We start from the raw sequence: 25,536 nt of genomic DNA, 5'->3' as shown, positions 1-25,536 counted from the left end.
AAGTGGTGCACGAAACTGACTATGCATGTTTCGCATAGATAGACTGACAAGTATACTGGGTTGTCCAAGTAATATATTAGGTGAGTGAGGATCGATCCCACAAGAATTGTTGGTTTGAGCAAGCAATGGATACCTTGTAGATCTTAGTCAGGCGGATAGAAAAGATGATTGTTGTTGTGAAAAACGCATAAAGCAAATAAATAAATAAAACGTTACTAGATAGGTGTGAAATCAAAGGTAAGAGAACGGTTGAGGTTTCGGAGATGCTTCTTCCTTCTGGATCAACTTTTCTCACCATCTACTCCAACTTCTGATTGATTCTTTCCATGGCAGGCTGTATATGATTAACGCCGGGTCAGCGGTCATTAATCTCCTCTACTTCAGGTCAAACGTCGGGTCAGCGGTCATCCAATTTGAATGAGGGTGAAGCTCTAGCAGTCCATTCCCTTGGAGATCCTACTCAAAACGCCACAGACAAGGTCGGATCTTCCGGATCAGAGAACACTGCTTCTTTGGTTCTAGCCTATATCACAAAGGCCCTAATCGCCCCGCACCTCGGTTGAACTGATATCTCGAGAAGTCCCAATGAAGCCGTGGATTAGCCGTCTAAAGATGTATAATCAAGCTTGTAGTTCAATACTATCCCGTCAAAGACTCGCAAGAACCCATGTAGAATGAGGATGATTGTCACAGGTCATCCGATTCATAAGGTTGAAGAACGAAGATACATCTTAGAATAGAATCAAGCATAGATTGAAGTAGAATAGTGATGTTATTAATTCATAAGAATCAGTAGAGCTCCTAACCTTAACCTTAGGAGGTTAGTGACTCATACTGTACATAATATAGAACGTGAAAAGTAAAGATATGCTTGAAAGATCCTAAACATGGTTGATCTTCTCCTATATATATATATTAATTTACTAACTAGGAATTACAGAAATAAGATAAACTAGTCTTGTAATCAATGTTGTCAAACTCGCGAGTCTAAGTAAACTCGTGGAACTGACCTAAACTCGACTCGCGAGTTAACTCGTAGACTCGTACGAGTTCACCTGTTATGAAGTATATATATATATAATATATACATATATTTACTCAATTCTAACCCTTTAAAATTAATAATATCAATCTTAAAGCACATAATAAATTAAAATAATAGCATACATTATAACAAATACGTTAAAATACACATTCAAATCCTCTATAATTATTCTTATACAAATACAACATAGAACACACAAAATTAAAAATTCTAAATCTGTAATACTAAATCTTTAATTGAATATTGAATAATATCAAATAATCAAATTAACTCTAATGAAAATAATTAATTACTAATCAGCGATGAAGGGATGAACCATCTGGCCATCTAACATAAACGATAAGCAATAGGCTAAAATTAGAAGCAATAAAATTTTAAAAGCAAAAAAAAAAAAAACTAAATCAAGAAGCAAAGGCGCAAAGAAAGGGCAAAAGGCATACAAAAAATAGAGGATACAGAAGAAAAGAAGGGGCAAAGTCCCAGCAATAGCAGATCGAATACAAGGGTGCAGCAGGCAGCGATGGTGAGGGTGCAGCAACAGCACGAAATGACGGCGACAAATAGTCATGGATTTCACGACGGTGCAAACCAGAGCAGAAATAGGACTGTAGGAGAAGTAGTCGAACTCGTGAACGGTGATAGCACTGAAGTTGCAGATAGTGGAGATGTGAATAAATACAAAGCAGAGGGCAACATAGGTAAAATTCAAAAAGACAATTGCGCAAATCAGAGCAGAGGTAGCAGACGCAGGCGAACAACGGCAGCTCGACGGGGAACGGCGACTGCGGCAGAACATGGAGAAAGTGAGACTTGAGAGAAACGACGTAGATGAGTGAGTTGTGAGTGAATTTTCTTTCATTCTTTGGGAGTGTTATCGTAACCCTAATAAAAAAAAGTATTTTTTTGGTTTGAAAATGACGCTTTTTTAAGCAAAAATGAAGAAAAATACAAACTCGCTAACTCGGTCCTAGACTCACGAGTTTGTCCGAGTTTGACCGAGTCTAGCCAAGTCTAGCCGAGTTTACTCAAGATAGAGTCTATGTTTGAGGCAACTCGATTCCATATCTAAACTCGTAAACTCGTACGAGTTTACGAGTTAACTCAAGAGTTTGACAACAATGCTTGTAATGCAAAAATCTACTTTCCGGGCCCACTTGGTGAGTGTTTGGGCTGAGCTAAGGGTGTCTCCACGTGCTAGGACTCCTTAGAGGCGTTGAACGCTAGCTTGGGACTCCTTTTTGAGCGTTGGACGCCGGCTGCTCCCTTTTGGACGTTGGACGCCAGAAATGGGGTGGTGGCTGGCGTTGAACGTCATTTTTGGTCTTTCATTTCTAAAGCAAAATATGGACTATTATATAATTTTGGAAAGCCCTGGATGTTAGCTTTCTATAGCTGTTGAGAGTGCGTAATTTGGACTTCTGTAGCTCCAGAAATGCTCCTTCGAGTGCATGGAGGTCAGATCCTGACAACATATGCAGTCCTTTCTCTGTCTCTGAATCAGACTTTGTCAAAACTCCTTAATTTCAGTCAGAAAATACCTAAAATTATCATAAAACACACAAACTTAAAGTAGAATCCAAAAATGTGAATTTAGCACTAAAACCTATGAAAATATAATAAAACTTAAACAAAACATAGTAAAAACTATATGAAAATGATGCCAAAAAGCGTATAAAATATCCGTTCATCAGAACACCAAACTTAAACTGTTGCTTGTCCCCAAGCAACCAAAAAAATTAGGATTAAAAAGAAATAGAAGATACAATAAATCTCAGAGTTTTCAATGAAGCTCAGTTTCAATTTAGATGAGCGGGACTAGTAGCTTTTTGCTTCTGAATAGTTTTGGCATCTCACTTTCCTTTGAAGCTCAGAATGATTGGCATCTTTAGGAACTTAGAATCTAGATGATATTATTGACTTTCCTAGTTTAGTTTTTTTTTATTCTTGAACACAGCTTCTTTAGAGTCTTGTCTGTGACCCTAAGCGCTTTGTTTTCCAGTATTACCACCGGATACATAAACGCCACAGACACTTAACTGGGTAAACCCTTTAGCATTGTGATTCAGCTTTGCTAGAATCCCCAGCCAGTGGTGTCTGGATCTCTTAAGCACACTCTTTACTTTGGATTACGACTTTAACTGTTCAGTCTCAAGCTTTTCACTTGACACCTTCACACCACAAGCATATAGTTAGGGAAGCAGCTCATGTAAACTGTTTAGGCCAATATTTTGTTTTTTTTAGGCCCTCCAAACCATTGATGCTCAAAGCCTTGGATTCTTGCTCTTGCCTTTTGGTTTAAAGAGCTATTGGCTTTTTCTTTTTCTTTCTTTTTCTGCTTGCTTCTCTTTTTTTTCGCATATATTTTTTGTTTCTTTTATTACTTTTTGTTGCTTTTTCTTGCTTCAAGAATCAAATTTTAGATTTTTCAAATTACCAATAATACTTCAATTTTATCATCATTCTTTCAAGAGCCAACATTCTTAACTCCAACTTCAAATATGCACTGTTCATTCATGCATTCAGAAAATAAAAGCAATGCCACCACATCAAATAATTGAACTATTTTTAATATATAACTCGAAATTCATGCATCTTACTTTTCTTTTTCAGTTAAAATTTTCTTTTAAGCAAGGTGAGAGATGCATGGAATATTTCATAGCTTTAAGACATAAAGATGATCATGCACTTGAAACAGACAATAAGATAAAATACATGGAAAACAGAAAAATAACATAGGTAACAGGGGATTAAAGGAACGAATCCACCTTAGTGATGGTGGCTACTACTCCTTCTGGAGGATCCAATGGAGTGCTTGATTTCTTTTATGTCACACCCTTGCCTCTGTTGTTCTTTCTTCATAACTCTTTGATCTTCCCTCATGGCCCTTTGATCTTCTCTTATTTTATAGAGGATGGTGGAATGCTCTTGATATCTCATCCTTTAACTGATCCATGCTGGAGGTTAATTCTCCTAGAGAAGTATGCAATTAGTCCCAATAGCCTTGGGGAGGAAAACGCATCCCTTGAGGCATCTCAGGGATTTCTTGTTGAGGCATCTCCACATGCTCTTGTTGAGGTGCATGTGTAGGCTCGCTAGTTTGCTCCATCCTTGTTTTAGTGATGGACTTGTCTTCCACAATGGGAATGTCTCCTTCTATAACAATTCCAGCTGAATTACATAGGTGATAGATAAGGTGAGGGAATCCCAACCTTGTTAAGGTGGAAGACTTTTCAGCCTTCTTGTACAATTCTTGAGGTATTACCTCATGTACCTCCACCTCACTTCCAATCATGATATAATGAATCATGATGGCTCTGTCAATGGTCACTTCTGACCGATTGCTAGTAGGGATGATAAAGCGTTGGATGAATTAGCTACGGGCTTGAGGTCAAGCCTTCTCAGTTGGATAGGCTTGCCTTAAGCATCCCTCTTCCACTGAGCTCCTTCCACACAAATTTCTGAAAGGACTTGGTCCAGCCTCTGATCAAAATTGACTTTCCTAGTGTAAGCATGTGGGTTTCCTTGCATGATTGGCAAATAGAGCGCTAACCTTACACTTTTCGGGCTGAAATCTAAGAGACGCCCTTGGACCATGGTATGCCAATTTTTGGGACTTGGTTTCACGCTTGTATCATGGTTCTTCGTGACCCATGCATTGGCATAGAACTCTTGTACCATCAAGATTCCAACTTCCGGAATAGGATTGGTTAGAACTTCCCAACCTCTCCTCCGGATTTCTCGTCGGATCTCTGGATACTCATTCTTTTTTAGCCTAAAGGAGACTTCAGAAATCACCATTTTCTGTGCCACTACTTCATAGAAGTGGTCCTGATGAGCTTTGGTGATGAATCTCTCCATCTCCCAAGGTTCGGAGGTGGAAGCAACAATTTTTCCTTTCCTCTTTCTAGAGGATTCTCTGACTTTGGGTGCCATAGGTGTGAATGGAAAGCAAAAAGTAAGGCTTTTCCAACACCAAACTTAAAAGCTTTATTCGTCTTCGAGCAAAAGAAGAAAGAAAAGAGTAGAAGAAGAAGAGAATAGGAAAGATAGAGGGAGAGAGGAGTTCGGTCAAGTGGGGCTTTAGTGTATGAATGGTGTGTGTATGAAGGGTAAGAAGAATGGGTATTTATAGGAGTGGGATATGTTGGGGTTCGAAAGAATTGGTGGGAATTGGATGGAAAATTTTGAATTTGAAGTGGGTGGGGGTTGGTGGGAGTTATGATGGTTTTGGGAAGAGATATGGATGTGATTGGTTGAGGGTTAATGGGTAAGAGTGTGTGGGGAAGAGTGAAGGTAAGAGAGAGAAGAAGGTAGGGTAAGTGGAGATTCTGTGGGACCCGCTGATCCTGAGAGGCTAGGGAATTCGAATTTTCTATCCCTTGTGGGCATTTTGAACGCCCATTAGGGGCCTCCTTCATGGCACTCAACGCCAGGTTTGTGCCTCTGTTAGGGCGTTGAACGCCCAGTCTCTGCCCCCTGGCTAGCGTTCAACGCCAGCTTCATGCTCCCTGGCTGGCGTTCAACGCCAGCAATGCTACTTCTCATGGGCGTTGAACGACCACTCTGGCCCCTTGTCTGGTGTTCAACGCCAGCAAGGTACCTGCTCCAGGGTGTTTTGTTTCCATCTCTAACTGTTTCTGTTTCTGTTTTAACTACTGCACATGATCACAAACTTAAACAAATATAAAAATTAAACCGATATAACTGAAATAAACTTAATGAAAAATAGAAATAACTTTAATTATGGTTGGATTGCCTCCCAACAAGCGCTTCTTTAACGTCACTAGTTTGACAGTTAGCTCCTTACAGAGATGGATAGGGGCTCAGAATTTCACCCCTTACAGTGAACTTCTTGCCTTTGCTCTCATGGATAAGTTTCACATGTTCTAGAGACAGGATCCTGTTCACAGTGTGTGGAATGACTGGATTGTCAGTGAAGATAACTCTCATGCCGGGTGAGAGGCCTTCAGTGGGGATTTTCTTATCCTTCCAGCCCTTGGGCACTTTCTTACTGCCATTCCTCTCAGAGCCTGATGATGGTTGTCCCATACCAAACTTAGAATTGGTGTCTGGAGGCTCTGTTAGGTTCTATACTGAGAGAAGTGGTTAAAGCAATTCATGTTTGTTAATGGTGCTTCCTTCAACTGAGGTAGAATGAGGTTTATGAACCTTGAACACAAGATAGTCCTCATCTAATTGCAGGACTAGTTCTCTTCTGTCTATATCAATCACAGCCTTGGCTGTAGCTAGGAAAGGTATTCCAAGGATGATGGATTCATCCTCTTCCTCCCCAGTATCTAGGATCATAAAATCAGTAGGTATGTAAAGGTCTTCAACCTTTACCAAGACATCCTCTACTAGTCCATAAGCCTTTTTCATTGACTTGTCTGCCATCTCTAGTGAGATTCTTGTAGCTTTCACCTCAAAGATTCTCAGCCTCTCCATTACAGAGAGAGGCATGAGGTTTATGCTTGACCCTAGGTCACATAGAGCCTTATCAAAGGTCATGGTACCTATGGTGCAAGGAATTAGGAAGCGTCCGGGATCCGGTTTCTTCTGAGGTAACTTTTGCTGAACCAAGGCATTGAGTTTCTTGGTTAGCACTGGAGGTTCTTCCTCCAAAGTCCCTGTTCCAAATAACTTGGCATTCAGCTTCATCAGAATTCCTAGGTACCGAGCAACTTGCTCTTCCTTAGTTTTCTCTTCCTCATCAGAGGAAGAGTACTCTTTAGATTCTATGATCTTCAACCAAGCATTCAAGGGAACTTCAATGGGTTCCTCATGAACCTTGGGTTCTATCAGTTCTTCAATAGGAGGATCCTTAGTGGACTTTGGATATCCAACTACTCCTATTGTGGCGTTCAACGCCAGAACTCATGTCTCTTTGGGCGTTGAACGCCCAACTTGTATCCCTTTGCTGGCGTTCAACGCGAGAAATGGTGCTTCTTTGGGCATTGAACGCCCAGTAAGGTCTTCCTTACTGGCGTTCAATTCCAGAGTATCCCCTTCAGATTCGGCCTCAGCTTCTACAGTGATGGCCTTGCACTTTTCTCTTGGGTTTACTTCAGTGTTACTTAGGAGAGTGTTAGGAGGGGTCTAAGGGATTCTCTTGCTCGGCTGACCAACTTGTACCTCCAGATTTCTGATGGAGGACTTAATTTCTGTTATGAAACTGTGAGTGGTCTTAGAGAGTTCAGAGACTATGGTTGCTAAGTCAGAAAGGCTCTGCTTAGAAGTCTCTATCTGTTGCTGAGAAGATGGGAATGGTGGTCTGTTGTTGAACCTATTTTGGTTTCTTCCACCTTGATTATTGTTAAAGCCTTGTTGAGACTTCTGTTGATCCTTCCATGAAAGGTTAGGATGATTTCTCCATGAGGAGTTATAGGTGTTTTCATAGGGTTCTCCCATATAATTCACCTCTTCCATTGTGGGTTGATCTGGATCATAAGCATCTACTTCATAGGAGATGTCTTGAGTGCTGCCAGTTACAGCTTGCATTCCTGTCAAGTACTGAGAGATCATATTGACCTGTTGGGTCAAGATCTTATTCTGAGCCAATATGGCATTCAGAGTGTCAACTTCTAGAACTCTTTTCTTCTGAGCTACCCCATTGTTCACAGGATTTCTCTTAGAAGTATACATGAATTGGTTGTTTACAACCATTTCAATGAGTTCTTGTGCCTCTGCAGGTGTTTTCTTCAAGTGGAGTGATCCACCAGCAGAATGGTCCAAGGACATCTTGGACATCTCAGATAGATCATCATAGAAGATTCCTAGGATAGTCCAATTTGAAGGCATGTCAGGAGGACATCTCCTGATCAGTTGCTTGTATCTTTCCCAAGCTTCATAGAGGGATTCATCCTCTTTTTGTCTGAAGGTTTGAACTTTCACCCTGAGCTTGCTCATCTTTTGAGGTGGAAAAAACTTGGCCAAGAAAGCATTGACCAACTTTTCCCAAGAGTCTAGGCTTTCCTTAGGTTGAGAATCAAACCATATCCTAGCTCTGTCTCTAACAGCAAAAGAGAAAAGCATAAGCCTGTAGACCCCAGGATCCACTCTATTGGTCTTGATAGTGTCATAGATTTGCAAGAATTCTGATAGGAACTGATGTGGATCTTCCAGTAGAAGTCCATGAAATTTGGAATTCTGTTGCATTAGAGAGTCTAACCGAGGCTTAAGCTCAAAGTTATTTGCTCTAATGGCAGGTATAGAGATACTTCTTCCATAGAAGTTAGAAGTGGGTGCGGTGAAGTCGCCAAGAACCTTCCTTGCATCTCCTTTATTATTCTGTTCGGCTGCCATATCTATGTTTTCAGCTTCTTGTTCGAATAGCTCTGTGAGGTTTCCTCCGGAGTGTTGTGCTTTAGCTTCTTACAAACGCTTCCTTAGGGTCCTCTCAAGTTTAGGATCAGGATAAAAAATAGGTTCTTTATCTCTGTTTCTGCTCATAAACAAGAAAAAGAAAGAGAATGGAAGTTTCTATGTCAAAGTATAGAGAACTCTCTGTGAGATGTGAAGAAGAAAGAAGAATGAAGATAGAGAAATGAGATGAAGAATTCGAATAGAGGGATAAAAGAATTTGAAAATTAAGAAACAAAAAGGAAAACTATAATTAAAATATTTTTGTTTTTATTTTATTTATTAATTGAATTCAAAAAACAAGAAGGAAATTAAAAGCTAATTAACTAAAAAGATTTGAAAATTGAAAGCTGATTTTCGATAAAGAAGAGAGAGAAAGAAGTAAGAAATTTTCGAAAATGGAAGAGAGAGGAATTAGTTAGGAAGTTTTGAAAAAGAAGGAAGAGAAAACAAGTAACTAATTAAGAAAGATTTGAAAATAAGATAAGATAGGAGATTTGAAAAAGATTTGATTTTGAAATTTAAAATTTGAAAGAAAAAGTTAACAAGATAAGATAAGAATTGAAAAGATTTGAAAATGACTTAATTTTGAATTTTGAAATTGAAACAAGATAAGATAAAGATTTGAAAATAAGTTGAAAACATAAGATTTGAAATTTAATTTTTGAAAAAGATTTGATTTTGAAATTTGAGATTAAGATAAGATAAGATAGAGATTTGAAAAAGTTTTTATTTTTTTTAAAATTTTAAAAGAAAGATAAGATAGGAAAGAATCAAATTAAAAGAAAAGATTTGAAAAGATTTAATAGGATAAGATTTAAAATTTGAAATTATGATAAGATAAGATAATGATTTGAAATTAAAATTTGAATTTTAGTTTGGAATTTTTGAAATCTTTGGAATTAATGAAGAAAGAGAAAAACAACCAAAAGACACCAAACTAAAATTTTTTGATCAAAGACACTAGCTTTTTTGAAAATAAAAAAAAACACTAAAAGAAACCAAACTTAAAAATTTTAAGATCAAAACAAGAAAAGAAACAAGAATAACTTGAATACTAAGAAAAACATTTAAGAACAATTTGAAAGTTTAAAGAAAATAAAGAACACACAAAGGACACCAAACTTAAGAACTGACAGTGGACTCAAACAAAAGACAATGAAAAGATGGATTTTTGAAAAGTTTTTGAAAAAGAAACAAAAGACTCGAACAAAAGTAAAAATTACCTAATCCAAGCAACAAGATAATCCGGTAGTTTGTCAAATCCGTACAATCCTCGGCAATGGCACCAAAAACTTGGCGCACAAAACTGACTTCGCACGTTTCGCACAGATAGACCGGCAAGTATACCGGGTTGTCCAAGTAATACCTCAAGTGAGTGAGGGTCGATCCCACGAGGATTGTTGGTTTGAGCAAGCAATGGACACCATGTAGATCTTAGTCAGGTAGATAGAAAAGATGATTGTTGTTGTGAAAAATGCATAAAGCAAATAAATAAATAAAACGTTACTAGATAGGTGTGAAATCAATGGTAAGAGAACGGTTGAAGCTTCGGAGATGCTTCTTCCTTCTGGATCAACTTTTCTCACCATCTACTCTAACTTCTGATTGATTCTTTCCATGGCAAGCTGTATATGATTAACGCTGGGTCAGTGGTCATTAATCTCCTCTGCTTCAGGTCATATGTCGGGTCAGCGGTCATCCAATCTGAATGAGGGTGAAGCTCTAGCAGTCCATTCCCTTGGTGATCCTACTCAAAACGTTGCTTCTTTGGTTCTAGCCTATACCACATAGGCCCTAATTGCCTCGCATCTCGGCTGAATTGATGTCTCAAGAAGTCCCTAACGAAGCCGTGGATTAGCCGTCTAAGAGATGTATAATCAAGCTTGTGGTTCAATACTATCCCGTCCAGGACTCGCAAGAACCCATGTAGAATGAGGATGACTGTCACGGGTCATCTGATTCATAAGGTTGAAGAACAAAGATACATCTTAGAATAGAATCAAGCATAGATTGATGTAGAATAGTGATATTATTAATTCATAAGAATCAGCAGAGCTCCTAACCTTAACCTTAGGAGGTTAGTGACTCATACTCTACATAATGTAGAACGTGAAAAGTAAAGATATGCTCGAGAAATTCTAAACATGGTTGATCTTCTCCTCTATATATATATATATATATATATATATATATATATATATATATATATATATATATATATATATATATATATATATATATCTGTTAACTAGGAATTACACAAATAAGATAAACTAGTCTTGTAGTGCAAAAATCTACTTTCCGGGCCTACTTGGTGAGTGTTTGGGCTGAGCTAAGGGTTTCTCCACATGCTAGGACTCCTTAGAGGAATTGAACGCTAGCTACGAGCTCCTATCCCATTCTCACTATAATCCTCTTAGATTTTCTTCATGCATGAACTTTGAGTTTCACAAAGAGGTTGTTTCCAATCGCAGTCTGTGTCCATCCTATGTCGCTGACTTAAATGCCCTGGCTGACAAGGGTATAGATTTTAAAGACAATTTTCATCTGTTAAAATTGGAAAACATCTTCAAAATTCGAAAGCCTGTGTATCCTAAATTGGTTAGGAAATTTTATGCAAATATCTTGTATCATGATGGAGACATTCACTCATATGTTAAGGGACGACAAATCATTTTGAACAAACAATCCCTTAGTAATGCTCTTGATTATAGCCTTTGTATCTGGTAAATGAGACAATAATCTGGGCATATCATATAAAGATGCTCTGGCTAATATATGTGAAATTTTTTTTCTCATGGATGGTATGACACCCACTCACAGAGCTTTAGGTCCTGTCCGAACCTAGCTTCACCACATCATAACCCACATTATCCTGCCTCAAAGTGGCTCCTATCAAAGGGTCACCATCTGTGACACCTTGGTTCTTTATGCTATCCTCAATCTCGCTCCTATCTCATTTTCATATTTCATGATGTGTCATATGATTGACTGTGTTACAAGTGATACAAATGTCTCACTCCCATACGGAATATTTTTAACTTATGTTTTTGAGCATTTTTCTGTTGATCTAAATAATGAGGCTGTATAGAACAAAATTTCATCACTTAAGGGCGGTGGTGCAGTAAAGCCAACCAAAGAAAAAATCTCTAAGGCCACTAATGATCCGGTTCTAGAAGAAACTTAAGATGAAAGCCTCCATCCTCCTTCAGTTGCTGGCACCTCTAGCTCTCACAAATACTTGATCAATAGAGTAGTTAAAGATGTACTTCAGGAGTTTGTTAATATGACCAAGTAGGGAGTCTACTCTGGTAAACAATCTCGCAGACATGTTCTCCAAAACGAGAAATTCTTGCTAAAGTCTCAAGACAGAGTTGAAGTACTTTTCAAGTGCCTTGACTCGCTGGATAAGGATCAAGTGTTGTCTGAGTAAAAGGAAGAAATCTTGGACACTGAAGATGAGGATTCTAATGCTTGGTCTTTGTCTCCTACTGCTGCTGAGAGATTATAATTTATTGTTACTTCTGGTTCTAATTGACACTCCACTTTGCTGTTTTTCATCTTTCTGAACACTTGTTTTTAGATAACTGTAATAGAGTTAGACTATTTCTGTTGATTTCCATGATTGTTCATTTTGATATATTAGCATATTTTTTTATCTAACTCTTGCAGGTTTTCCTCATTGATAACAAAATGGGAAAAATGAAAAATGAAGAAAAATGAATTGAAATTGATGGTTGCCTCAGTTGCCTTTGATTTGAACTTGTGGAAACTTACTGTTTTGTGTTGTGATATTAGACTAGCTCAGGTTATGTATGTTTCAAGGTTGGTTAATAATAGCTTAGATGGAAGCCTTTTTCTGTGTATGGTTTGTTAGTATCAGGTTACAAAATGCAAATATTCAGGAGAAGCTTAAAGATCAAAGAAAAGGGGGAGCTCAATGTCAAAAGAAACATCAAAGGGAAGTTTCTTAAATCTATTCTCCTTTTCTTTCAATTTATTTTAATAATGTTTGTCATCAAGGAAGATATTGTTGAGTTTAGAAAACTAAACCATGATTAAAGTGATGTCTAATCATTATTGGGATAATTATCAAATTGGTTGTTTGATGTATTCTGTTTAGTGTGCAAAATAGTGATTTGATCCAATGGGCTAAAAAAGAATGAAACTGGCCCATTAAGCATGAACAAGCTCACATAGACATACACACACTCTGGTCCATTATCATATTAAACATAACCAAACTTTGTTTCATTGCAAGCTGCTGAATCATATGAGAGAAAAGAAGGAAAGTGAGCCCATATCCACTTCTCCAAATGACTTAACTTCTTGAATATATTTTAAATTTGAACAATAGAACTAGGGACACTTTTTTAAATGATGTTCTACTCTCAATCATTTCACAAGTGGAAGTGGAATAGTCGACTTTTTGCTGTGTGCGATCTTGTTTCTGAGGTAGCTAATCAGCTTCTAAGGTAGTCAGGTTCCTCAACTTAGATTCTTTGTTTGTTTTCATTTAGTTTCCATTTACTTAAATTCAGAAGGTACCGAGTGTGCTTTAATTATTTAAGGAAAGTTAACTAATATATTAATACACTTGAGAAATCGTCAAATAGCACATTAATAAAATTACTAAATTATATTTGTGTTTGTTAATGTTCAAAATAATTCCTAAGAAATTATTGAGTTAACACCATCTTCACTTAGAATCGTACTAATCATCCTCGTATTAGGTATTTCTTTAATCTAATATGAAAGGTATTAGTACCTCCTAAGCTATTGTAGCTGTGAGATATTAGAGAATGAAAAAAAAATTCTTTTTAAATTTGTGATGAAATTATGATGTGCATAAGTAAAATTGAGTATATCTTTTTCTTATTACATCAAAAAATTAGATTGAAGGTAAAATAATTCTCTTCCATTCAATTTCAGTTTATCCCAAATTAGGATAATTTACTTATCCTAAAACTGAATGCACTACAATTTTTATATAAATCGTGGTATACCTATAAGTTTTTCTTAATGATATAAAACCTAGCTAATTACCAATATTGTAGTGCATTTGGTTTTATAGAACAATATGATAGTATCTAATTTCAACTAGTTTAAATAAGTAAATTATCTTTCCAAATTATTAATACGACTAAATATCTTTTAAATTTATCTTTTAAATAACCTTTTATTATACTCATTTAGAAAAATTAAAACAAACACATCCAAATAGATTTAATATTTTTTAATTTAAAATACAAATTCAAAAGAGTTTAAATAAAACTAAAATTCAACAATTCAATTTTAATTTTTTTAAACTTTAACACATCCCAAAATAATCCTTAAATATCCCAAAGCACAGGTTTCACTCCATTAAACCTTTCACTTCCGTAAAACCTAGATCTGCAGGTAGGAGTGTTCATGGTTTAGTTAATCTAAAAATCAAACTAGTTTTTTGGTTAACAAAAAATATAGTATTGGTTAATTAACCAAATTAGTTTTACATTATGAAAACGGTTATTAACCGGTTAGTGAAATTTAAAACCGATTTTTAACCGGTTATTAAAATAAAAATCGGTTTTTTATTTACATTAAAAAACTGGTTTTTACATTAAAAACCGGTTTTTACACAAAAAAATTGGTTTTTACACCAAAAAATCGATTTTTATACTAAAAAATTAGTTTTTATACCATAAAATTGGTTTTTACATGTAAAAATAGATTTTTACACAAATTAATATTTTTACATATAAAAACCCAAAATTTTGAACTTTTTTTAATTGAATTTTTTTAATCTAAAATTTTTTTCTTTCTAAATGATACGAGTAACATTTGTAAATAATGAAATCCCTTCCATTGCTTTCGTTCCTTTTTCTTTCTTATCTCTTTTCAGCATTTTCTATAAATAATTTTTTCTAATATAAATATTTTCTTTCTAAATGATACAAGTAACTTTTTCTTATCTCCTTCTATCCATCTCTCTCCTTTTCTCTCCCCCTCCTCTTCTCTCTTCCTTCTCTCTTTCTCTTTCTCCCCTTCCCCTCTTTCTCCCCCTCCCCTCTCTTTCTCTTCCTCTCTCTCTCCCCTCTCTTCCATTTCTCTCTCCACTTCTCTCTCTCTCTCTCTCTCCCATTTTTCTCTCTCCTCCTCTCTTTCTTTTCTCTCTCTCCCACTCCTCTCTCTCTCTCTCTCTCTCTCTCTCTCTCTCTTTCTCTTTCTCTCTCTCTCTCTCTCTCTCTCTCTCTCTCTTTCTCTCTCCTTTTTCACTCTTTCTCCTCCTCCCCTTTCTTTCTCTCTATCCTTCTCTCCCTTTCTCTCCTCATGCTCTTTCTCTCCCCTTCCCTCTCTCTTTCCTCCTCTCCCTCCTCCCCTCCTCTCTTTTTTCTCTTTCCTTCTCTTTTTCTGTCTCTCTCTCTCCTTTTCTCTCCCATCTTTTCTCTCTCCCCTCTCTCTTTTTCTCTCTTTGTGCTATTTCTCTCTCTTCTTCTCTTTCTCCTATCCTTCTACTCTCTTCTTATCTCTCTTCTTTTTTATTTCTCCTCCTTTATTTTCTCCTCCTCTCTCTCTTCTCTCTTACTTTAGAGAGAAGAGGAGAAAAAAGATAGAAGAGGGATAGAAATTGAGAGAAGATTGAGAAAGAAAGAGAAAAGAGAGAGTAAAAAAAGAAAGAGGAGAAGAAGAGAAAAAGAAGAGTGGAAGAGGAAGAGAGAGAAAAATGGGAGAGAGAGAAAGAAGAAAAAGAAAGAGAGAGGAGTGAGAGAGAGAAAGAGAGAAAAGAAAAGAGAGAGAAAGAAAGGAGAGGGAAAGGAGAGAGAGAGAGAGATATGGGAGAGAGAGAGAAGGAGAGGAGAGGAGAGAGAGAGAGAGGAGGAGAGATAGAAAAAGGGAGAAATGATTAGAGAGAGGAAGGGGAGGAGAGAGAGGAAGAGAGAGAAAGGAGGGGGAGAAAGAGGGCAAGAAAAAAGAGAGAGGCAGTGAGAGAGCGAAGAGAAGGAGAGAGAGACAGAGAGATAAGGAGAGAAAGAGAGAGAGAGAGAAGGAGAGAGAGAAAGAGGAAAGGGAATAGAGAGGAAGAGAAGGATAGAGAGATAAGGGAGAGAGAAAGAAAGACGAGGTGGAGAGAGAGATAGAGAGAGAGAAAGAGAGGAAGAAAGGAAAAGAGAGAGATAAGGGAGAGAGCGGAGGAGAGAAAGAGGGAAAAAGGAGAGAGAGAGAGAGAGGAGATAAAGAGGAAAATGAGTGAGAGAGAAGGGAGAGAGAGAGAGAGAGAGAGAGAGAGAGAGAGAGAAGGAGAGGACAAAGAGAAGGAGAAGAAAGAGGAAAATGAGAGAGAGAGGAGGGAGAGAAGGGAAAGAGAGAGAGAGAGAGAGAGGGATGGAGAGAGAGAAAGAGAGAGGAAGGAGAGAAAAAGCATGTAATTTGGTTTTGAAATTAGGTTTTGATTTTAATTTGGTTTTGGTTTTGGTTTTGGTTAACCTGTTAAAAACCGGTTTTTTAAATTTGGTTTTGGTTAACCATTTTTAAAAAATATGGATATGGTTTTTAAAATTGTTTTATTAAACTGGTTAACCAAAATGTGGTTATGGTTTTTTAACCGGTTAACCATATTTTGATTTTTTTATGAACACCCCTATCTGCAGTGCCTCACACTCCTCCTCTATTGCCACACTCCTCCTCTGCACCGCGTTCCTCCCTCGCACTCCTCACCCACCCCTCTTCCGTCATATCGCGCTCTTTCCCTATTTCTTGCTCCTCCCATTTTCACCGCGCTCCTCTGTCAGCTTCATTTCTTCTGCTAAAATTTGGATGTATAACACGCTCTTTATCTTTTCTGCCTCCTCTAGTAAAAAATTCTATCTTTTTAGTCTATGTTTTTGTTTGTATTTGAAGAAGAAAGCTTAGTTCTTGTAAGAATAGCTTTGAAGCTATTATAGATAAATAATAAACATAATAACTGCTATTTTTACATCTATCTTTTTATGATTTTTGATAATTTTGGATGTGTTTATAAAATATTTGGTTTGTTATTTATTATTTTAGATGGTTTAATTACTTAATTTTACTAAAAAAAATTATATTAGATATATTTTCGGATGTGTTTTAAAATATTTTATTTATTATTTATTATTTTTGATATGTTGAATATAATTAAAAAATTATACCATAAATCAAATCATTTTTTTCAAAAGACAATACTAAAAAAACTACAAATAACACACTCTTCATTTTTTATGCCTCTTCTAGTAAAATATTCTATCTTTTTATTCTATGTTTTTATTTATATTTAAAGGAGAAAGTCTTATTTTTGTAAAAATTATTTTAAAATTATTATAGATAAATAAACATAATAACTGATATCTTTACGTTTGATAATATTCATTTTTTATAATTTTTGATAATTTTATATGTATTTATAAAATATTTAGTTTATTATTTGTTATTTTAGATATGTTTACTTAATTTTATCAAAAAATTATATTATATATTTTCTAATGTATTTTAAAAATATTTTATTTATTATTTATTATAAAAAAATAATTATAATAAAAAAAGGTTGCCAATGAGTAATAGCTCAAATGACATAGACTCTCTATACTCAATTAAGTGGTTGCGGGTTCGAGTTTCCTATCTCTGGTAAAAAAAATAAAAAAATAAAAAAATAAAAAAAGGTTAATTTTCCTTACCTAAAGTAATGTTGTGCCTCGGCCATCAAGGAAGGAGCTTGGCTTCGTGATGCTTAGGGACGGTGATGACGACATTTCGGAGGAGAGAGAGAGAAAATGAAAGATAAAGTAAAAGTAATTGTTTTATTTTGTTAAAAAGTTAAAAAAATTTTAGTTGATAAAATTTAAATTAAATCTAATTAACAATGTATATCTGAAAAATAAAAATGTATTTTAATTAAAAAATAATTAAATAATATTAAAGACGGATCAAAGATTAAATTTTAAAGAATAAATAGTATTTTTGCCAAATTATAATATGTACCAATGAAATTAAGTGTGTCTATTTTTTGTTGCATTAAAAAATAAGATAGAAGATAGGGTGATTCTCTTATATTAATTTTTAATTTATCCCAATTTATATTATGAATAAGTGAAATTTTCAAAAAATTGAATATATTAATATAAGGTAATGTGATTTGCTTTCGTTCTATTTTAATGTATCCTAAACTACAATATGAATAAGTGAGTTTGAGACTTTGAAAATTTTTTTTATTACTATATGAATAAATTAAATAGAACATAAATTTTTTTTTATTCAATTTCAATATATCATTTTTGTTTTATTTATTTTGTCTTTATTACTTTTAATTGTCTTTTAATAAAATTAACTGATTTGGGCGGTAGTTTTTCCCTCTTTTGTCCAAGATTTAGAATAAGATACTGTTTTTCCCTAGTCTTTTAATATTTTTAGTTATTTTTTTTTATCAATTTTTGTATTCATATTTCTTTGTAATCCCTCTATGCTATCGTTTTCAAAATAAAACGATGAATCTCAATCAAATAAATGTGGAGCTTCAACTAGGAGCTGGCGGTGGTGCATTTGTAGGAGTGATGCATCAAAGTTTGCATGTGCTCTGACTCAAAAAAAACCCATGTAACGAAGTTTGTCATTGTTCGGCTAACACATGCCAGAACAGGAACAGATTAGAACCACCCCTGCTGCAATGTTACCGTCAGAATCAGAAGATATTCGTGCAAAACACATAATTGCGGCAAAAAATTATGTGGTTGCCCAAAGAATAATATTTGGTGCACTAACAGCTGTGCTTGCGGGGTAAATTGTGTGAATAGAGAACAACAAGTTCCTCATGTTCTTGAAGCCGTAGGCGCGATTCTTGATGATGTTGACCATGTTCTTGAAGACAATGCTACTGTTGCTCATGTTGTTGAAGTTCTTGAAAATCACGGCATTATTGAACCTACCGAGACTCTTCATGGTCACCACTCTGATGGGTTAGGTCAAGACATTCTTCAAATTGGGGTACCCTTCTTGATGTACATCCAAGATTACTGCCCCTTTTTCCTGTTACACGGGATCTGAATAATAATCAACGTGCAGACGAAGAGGTTGTTCTTGTACTGATGTCTTATTGCGGCCCATGAGGCTGGGGCTGCAGTTCTAGATGGCGTCGCTGAGCGGACAGTTAATCATCGTGCTGTTGATTCCGCTGAGCGTACGTTGTTCCACTGCATCAGAGGTAAATGCATACATATTCTTCTTTTTAGTTCCTTTGGAATGTGGATAGGAAGCTGGAAGTAGTTTAATATATTTATCCGAAGTCTTAAATAGAACATAAAAGTTAAAACACTTTAAAACTAAATTAAACTAGTGAGCTAGAGGATCAGCGAGAGAAAGTAAACATTGAATTAAAAGAGTAGAAAGAGTGAGAAAATATTGGTGTACCAAATCAATTCATTATTACTATAAAATTGAAATTTAGGATTAATATGGATCAGAAAAAAATAAGCTTTTCAATCCTTTTTTTCCCTTGACACAAACACTAAAGAAAACCTCTATCATCTTAAATAGCTATGGGATCCTATTTTGAGCACAATTTTGGAGACCCTTCTATTTTAAAATACATCCACACCAACAAAAGTTGGCTATAACAAACTACATACCGTCAGTCTTATAGTTTCCTTCCATCAAATCCACAAACACTTCCATCGTTTTATAAGTCAATTCTATGAACACTTCTATGTTCCAATTTCAACACCAGTATGAGATAACTGGCATTATCATCAATTCTATCCAATAACAACAATAGCAAGATGAAGAAATTGATCTACATACATCAACTGGTGGTTGTTTCACATTTGTCATAATGTTTAAGCTTTCAAAATAATTATAAAGTTTAAACTTTGTATATTTAAAAATATTGTAAAATATTTAATTATATGCATTTTTTAAAATATTATTGACATAAAAAAATTAGTCACCACACATGCATTTATTAAAATAGTTAATTTGATGGTTGATTTTTAATTATAGCTTATATCTCTCATAGTTGATTTATTTTTCAATATATTATTATACTGTTCCTATTCCTTAATCCTTTTCAAAATCTTAACAATAAAAAATTTTTCTATCTCTCAATAAATAACTAAAAATTAGAGTAATGTTATATGATTAATAAAATTTATTTATTCTTTTAACACTTGAACCGTTCTAAATACTAAGGACTAAATTTTAAATTCTAAATACTAAATCATAAATTATAATAGTACAAATATAAAATGTTAGTCTTTGTGTTGACTAACATTGATAAAAGTGTTGCCTCTCACATTTTTCTAAAAATTATTTATCACTTCAACTTTTTTATTTATATTAAAAAGAGTTAACTAATAATTTAGTACCCAAAAGTTTCAATGCTGATAAAAAGTATTTAAAAAATACTATCGACAAAATAATTTTTAAATAATTTGAAAATATGACAAAAATAATTAATAAATATTATATTTTCTATAACCCACAAAAAAACTTTAATATTTAGCAAACTACTTATTCACATTATCTAAATTTTGGCAATATTTAGTTGTACAAAAAAATTTAGAGCAAAAATTGATCTCTAGATTTTTTTATTTTTCAAAACAATGTAGTCATTCACAATAATATTTTTTTAAAAAATAATATAAAATTACCAAAATTTAAGAATGAGAAGATTTTATTCTTACAAAAACTTATATCAAAATCTAATATTTAAAATCATTTTTAGAATATATATTTAATATCTAATTTTTTTATCATATTTTTTTATTTTTTGGGAACTTATCTATCATTAGTATCTTTTGAAATTATTTTTGTCATCATGTGAACTTTCAAATACTCTTTTGATAGTTTCATGGGTTGAAAAAACATACTCAACATAAAATTATAGTTCACTGGATATTTGTTTTCTGAAGAGATGTTATCATGTTAACCTATCTTTCAATTCTATATTAACTTTATTAACAGCAAGTCAATAAAAATGTTAATTTCATGTTAGATCTTTCCAAGCATTTCTTAAGTATAACATACTAAACATAATTAATACTGATCAATGAAAAAGGAAATGATATAGACTAATCAATGAAATAATTTAGCATTCACTAGCATAAATAAATAAAAATAACTGAATTTAAAAAGAATATTCTTTTGGACTTGGTAACTAACATATATAGCCGACTCATCAAGAATCCAACGAAGGAGGTTTGTGAGTTTGAGCGGCAGCAAGAAATAAAGCTCCAGTTCCAGTGCCGCCATGTGAATGTTCCACAATTACATTGTCTGAGAAATCCTTGCCCAACATTTGCCACACACTACTATGAAGGTAGTTCCTGAAAATTCGGTAGTGTTCATAAAGACCTCCTTCCACAGTCACAACACTCTTTCGATTCTCTATCCTGTCAAGCTTCTTGATTATTCCAACGATTCCTGCTCCGGCTAGGCGGGCACCTCGTTCTGTCACTATGTCACATACCTCAGCAACCAGTTCACGTGCTACAAGGCTGCTGTTATTTATCTGCAAATTCCGCGATCAAATGCATAAAAGTTAAACTTCTAAATATAAAATTTCAATGCAAGATGATAAAGGTTCTTACCCCAAAAATTTCATTGAGCTTCTCACCCACTACTTCACGATCTTCTGATGTGTCTTGATGCATAGCAGCCATATCAGGAGAACTGCATGAATCATTTGTGATAGATGAGACAGATTATTTGTGATAGATTTTTATGATGTATATCCAAAGAGTATATAATAATTAAGCTAATTCACTTTTAACCAAATTAATAGAATTAGTTTAATTTTATACTCTGTTATGTAGATATTTTAGGTTGCCAAACCTCATTAACGTGCATGAATAATTATACGTGAATAACAACGTGAAAAAGAAGTAATATTTTCACTCTTCAATAATGTTATTAGGAAAACATCAACCTAAAATTATTATTTACTTTAATATCTATAATTTTTTATATATAATTTTTAAAATTATATATTTATTATATTTAATATTATTCGATTATTTTAATGGTCATTAAAAATATAAAAAATAAAGAAAATAAAAAAAATAAAATAATTTTAAATTAATTTAAATTAATTTTTTATTATCCCCTTAAATATATATTTTTTACAAAAATGATATTCATCTACTAAATCAGTCACCAATGTATTTGTAATACATATGTAATTTAATTTATTTTCAATGTATATTTATATTACAACATATATTTTATATAAATAATAACTGATTTTAGTGGTTAATTTTAATGTACACATAACATAGTCAATCTTTTTACCAACAGAGGAGACTTGTGCTTGGCTTGGTTGGATCACATACTGTATTATTATTTTAGTATACCTTAGTCCATAGGGAATCATCAATTTTGGAGGCACCTTACTACCGAATAGAGCTGTTTCGTGAGCCAGCTTCAACAAGACAAGTCTCACAATTTCTCCCAAATACATTCCTGAAATCAGCTTCTCAAAGACCTATATATGGTCCAAAAAATAAATAAACAGAGATTAATGAGTCTGTCGTCATACAAAATATATTACAAAAAGTAATTAATTAAATGATATTTCAGTAGCTCTACTAATTACTATACCCCGCTACCAGGATTTGAGCTTTCCGAATCTAATCTAGTGTCGAATGATGTCAATGGAAGATGAGGGGATCTGAAGTTTCCCCACTCCATGCTAATTACCTGCAATACTACAGTCCAATTTTATTAATTAAATTGCTTAATTATTCATAATTGATGTATAATGCACGTGTATGTGTGTGACAATTTTTTAATAACAACCGGCAAAAAAACAGGCAATAATATGTGTAGTGAATAAGTGAATCACTAATAGGAGACTCATAATATAAATTATATGCTCCTTTCACTTTATTCCTCTTTTTGTATTTCTGTACTGTACGAGAGTAATCACCTAGTGAATAATACATATGATGTTATATATAGCTTATGAATAAATTATGATATAGTGTGACTAACCAGCTCAGGAGAATTAGGATCTTCAGATGGTTCTGTATAAGCAGCATTGGTTCTCATAGCTAGAGTAATTGCAGCCACGCTGTCCCTGTTGTAATATCTACCTCCGGCCAAACCTCCAATTGTTTCATCAACCTATTCACTGCTAATTAATTTCTTTAATCCAATAACTTTTTTGGACATAAAATATATATACAAGTTAATATTAGTTAATACAAACTAACTTCGTTTCTTTGTCATTTTTAATTAGTTTGTGAAATAGTCATTGATATTAGTGAAGACAAATTTTTTTAAATATTATAATTAATGATTTTGGGTTAAAATTTTAGGATTTTTCTTTAAAATATAAGAAGAAACCAAAAATAAAAAAAATAAAGTAACTCAATTCTCTGTTTATATACGTGTATAGATAAACAGAGAATGTACATTTACAAACAAAATTGACTGAGAGAGAGAGAGAGCAAAGCTACTAACCAGTGCAAAAACATGCATTTTGGTCCCAAGATTCTTTAGCGCTTTATTAAGATCTTTCATCAATCCTTTGCGAACCTGGTTTTACAATTTGAATAATGCTCAAGTGTTGGTAATTAGCATGGATTCTCTTAAGAAATATTAACTAACTTTTATGTACACTTTTAATTTAAATAGTTATCATTACACTAAAAATAAGTTTTATTATTAATGCATCACATTATATATTTCTTTTTGGTATTTACGCATCACATTATATTTAAACCTTAAATATATGTATGCATTATGAAGAGAAGAGAGATGGGTGAAGAAACTGAACCGGGTCATTGGAGTTCTTTCTTTGAAATGTAGTGCCGGTGAAAGGAAGAGCATCATCAACTGGAAAAGATAAAGTGAAGCCCAAATTCATTTTCCTTTTTGAGTTATCATCCTCATCAATCACAGGGTGAGATGACACAAAGTTTGCTATCTCCGTAACCACAAAGTCAGTTATTTCCTGTCACAAACAACCAACTTCCACATTATAGTAATTAAAGTATAATAATCATGTGTACGTTTAAATCATATCCATCAAATTAAGAAACTAAAAAATGAAAAGGAAAGAGAAACAAAGAAAGATGGATGCTTATCGATGATAATGGATGGAAACTACGGAAATATTCGAGAAAAATGCATGGAAATGATGTAGCTGTAAAAAAAATGGACATGTTCCCAAGGAACTTCGTATAGAGGTGATGATATGCTAAAATTTGCAGTTGGGGGATATTTATATGGTGATAGTAATGTTTTATTGATAGAAAGTTATATGCAGATGTGAAATTGATAGCTAAAAATAGTTAAATAATTTAATTTAATATGTTGACTAAATTTTCATATAATAATTTTCAACTATTAAGTTCATATAAATACAATTGCACGTGAATTTTCACATATTTTATTTTGCTAGGTAGTTAATTTCACCTTTGCAGGGTCATGAAATGTGGCCAATATGATGGAGCTGGAAGAGTCATTGTTGCAATTCCTTATTAAAGGGGTGAGCAGAGTGTTATTTTTTTATTTTCATTTTAAGAATATTATTTTAACAACTAAAACTAGCTTGACAACTAACAATTGTAATATGAGTAAAAACATAAAGAAGAAAGAATTATATCCACCATTTTTGTAATTTTGAGTTTTCAGAATATTATCCACCTCTAGCAGTAGTAATTATTCTCTTTCTGGTACGAAACCCCAATTAATTTTACATGGTTGATTAGATAATGCTATTTATTCATAGGAATAAGAAATCGAACCGCACCACTTGATTGAGCTTTCCTTTTTGTTATAAGTGTATTGATATTAAGCTTAGAATAGTTGTAAGATATAGAAAGAAAATTGATAGACATATATTCAACTCATAATAATTAGCTGATAGTAAAAGTACCATGGAAGAACCAGCCAAGACATGTGGAGGGATGGAAACCTCTTCCCTTTGAAGATCAGATATAGGTTTGTTCTTTCCACCAAGCCGCGCACACAAGAACAACAAGTTTGTCCCATGCAAATTCACCCCATAAAAGAATCCTTCTTCATCTCTGCCAACAGCTTCCAAAGCATTCATTATATTCTTAATTTGGATAAAGTAGTTTTCAAATTAAGATGTATGAGTTGATGAATATTACCCATTAGGAAGGGACGTAACATTAGAAATGATCATGTTAAGTGTGGACAATGATGAGGATTCATCTAAAGAAGGAGAAGCAAGAGAAGCTTTCATGTGAGAGACCAAATCATCAGCAACTTGCCATAGCTTTGACACTGGGGTGCCACATTCCCTTGCGAACCTCCGAATTATGTTCCTTGCATGCTTCAATCTTTGCTCTTTCATAAGCTTCCATCTTTTAATTAATGCCCCTGCTGCCACCACCGCCACCGCGGTCCCCACGGCTGCCGCTACCACCACCGCATTCCTCATCCTGTTCCGATCACAAAGGTTAGAGGAAATGGATGAATGGTTTCTCTAGCGGGATCAATGTCGATCTTGTGTTATTGTGAAACAATCAAAATAACTGAAATCCGTTAATCTTGTACACAGGAACGGGTATAGTGGGGTAGTTGAATGGGTTTACGAGCTCAATGGAATTACATTTATATTTGTTATGTATAATTTCTTTCATTATGAATTACATTTTTATATTTGGAGAAATAATTATATTTCTTTTCGTGATGTCCTTCTAAAACACATTCCTAAATATTGGGTTTTGTACTCTTGAATACGTGTCAAATTCCAGTTAACTTTCGCACTCAAAATGTCTATCAAGCCCTATTGAAAATGTTATTATTTCTTGCCTTCGGTATACACCAAGACCATCTCTTTCTATTGTTCCTTGCGAGTTGCCACACTCCTACCACACTAAGTTTCAAAGCACGAAAGAGAATCGGCCACCCCCACATCACCATCCAACTTTGTAAGACATGAGCCCAAAAAATCCGATTTTGTTCACAGCCAAAAAAAGATAGTGAACCGAGGACAACCAAATTTTTTGTTTTTTCGCTCTTGTGCTAAGCATTCCCTTATTGTTTATAAGTCTCGCATCGAGTTTTTTGTTTTCTTAACAAAATACCTAACTCACAATAATCATGGTCTCATTGAGAATTAGTACAGTCAACCCAAAAGGACTAATCGTAATAGGTTATCTATA

At 34.2% G+C, this 25,536-nt stretch overlaps 1 protein-coding gene and 1 non-coding gene across 2 annotated transcripts; one reads left to right on the top strand and one right to left on the bottom strand.

Moving 5' to 3' along the window:
* Positions 1-7,836: 7,836 nt before the first annotated feature.
* On the top strand, positions 7,837-7,945 carry LOC112725449 (small nucleolar RNA R71). Its single transcript, XR_003164558.1, has one exon. It is a non-coding gene; the product is annotated as a small nucleolar RNA R71 (small nucleolar RNA).
* Positions 7,946-20,558: 12,613 nt separating this feature from the next.
* LOC112723832 (probable hexokinase-like 2 protein) lies at positions 20,559-24,934 on the bottom strand. The gene is made up of 9 exons (XM_029289911.2): positions 24,517-24,934; positions 24,279-24,429; positions 23,175-23,351; positions 22,859-22,933; positions 22,388-22,519; positions 21,995-22,093; positions 21,748-21,878; positions 20,986-21,067; positions 20,559-20,906 (listed from the first exon to the last, which is right to left on the bottom strand). Exons 1-9 carry the CDS (start codon positions 24,807-24,809, stop codon positions 20,574-20,576), a joined length of 1,473 nt encoding a protein of 490 aa, XP_029145744.2. The 5' UTR covers positions 24,810-24,934; the 3' UTR covers positions 20,559-20,573.
* Between the last annotated feature and the right edge of the window lie 602 nt (positions 24,935-25,536).

Source organism: Arachis hypogaea, chromosome 11 (genome assembly GCF_003086295.3).
Source record: "Arachis hypogaea cultivar Tifrunner chromosome 11, arahy.Tifrunner.gnm2.J5K5, whole genome shotgun sequence".
Taxonomy (NCBI): domain Eukaryota; kingdom Viridiplantae; phylum Streptophyta; class Magnoliopsida; order Fabales; family Fabaceae; genus Arachis; species Arachis hypogaea.
Note: the sequence above shows the minus strand (reverse complement) of the source record. Positions and strands in the feature narration are given on the sequence as shown.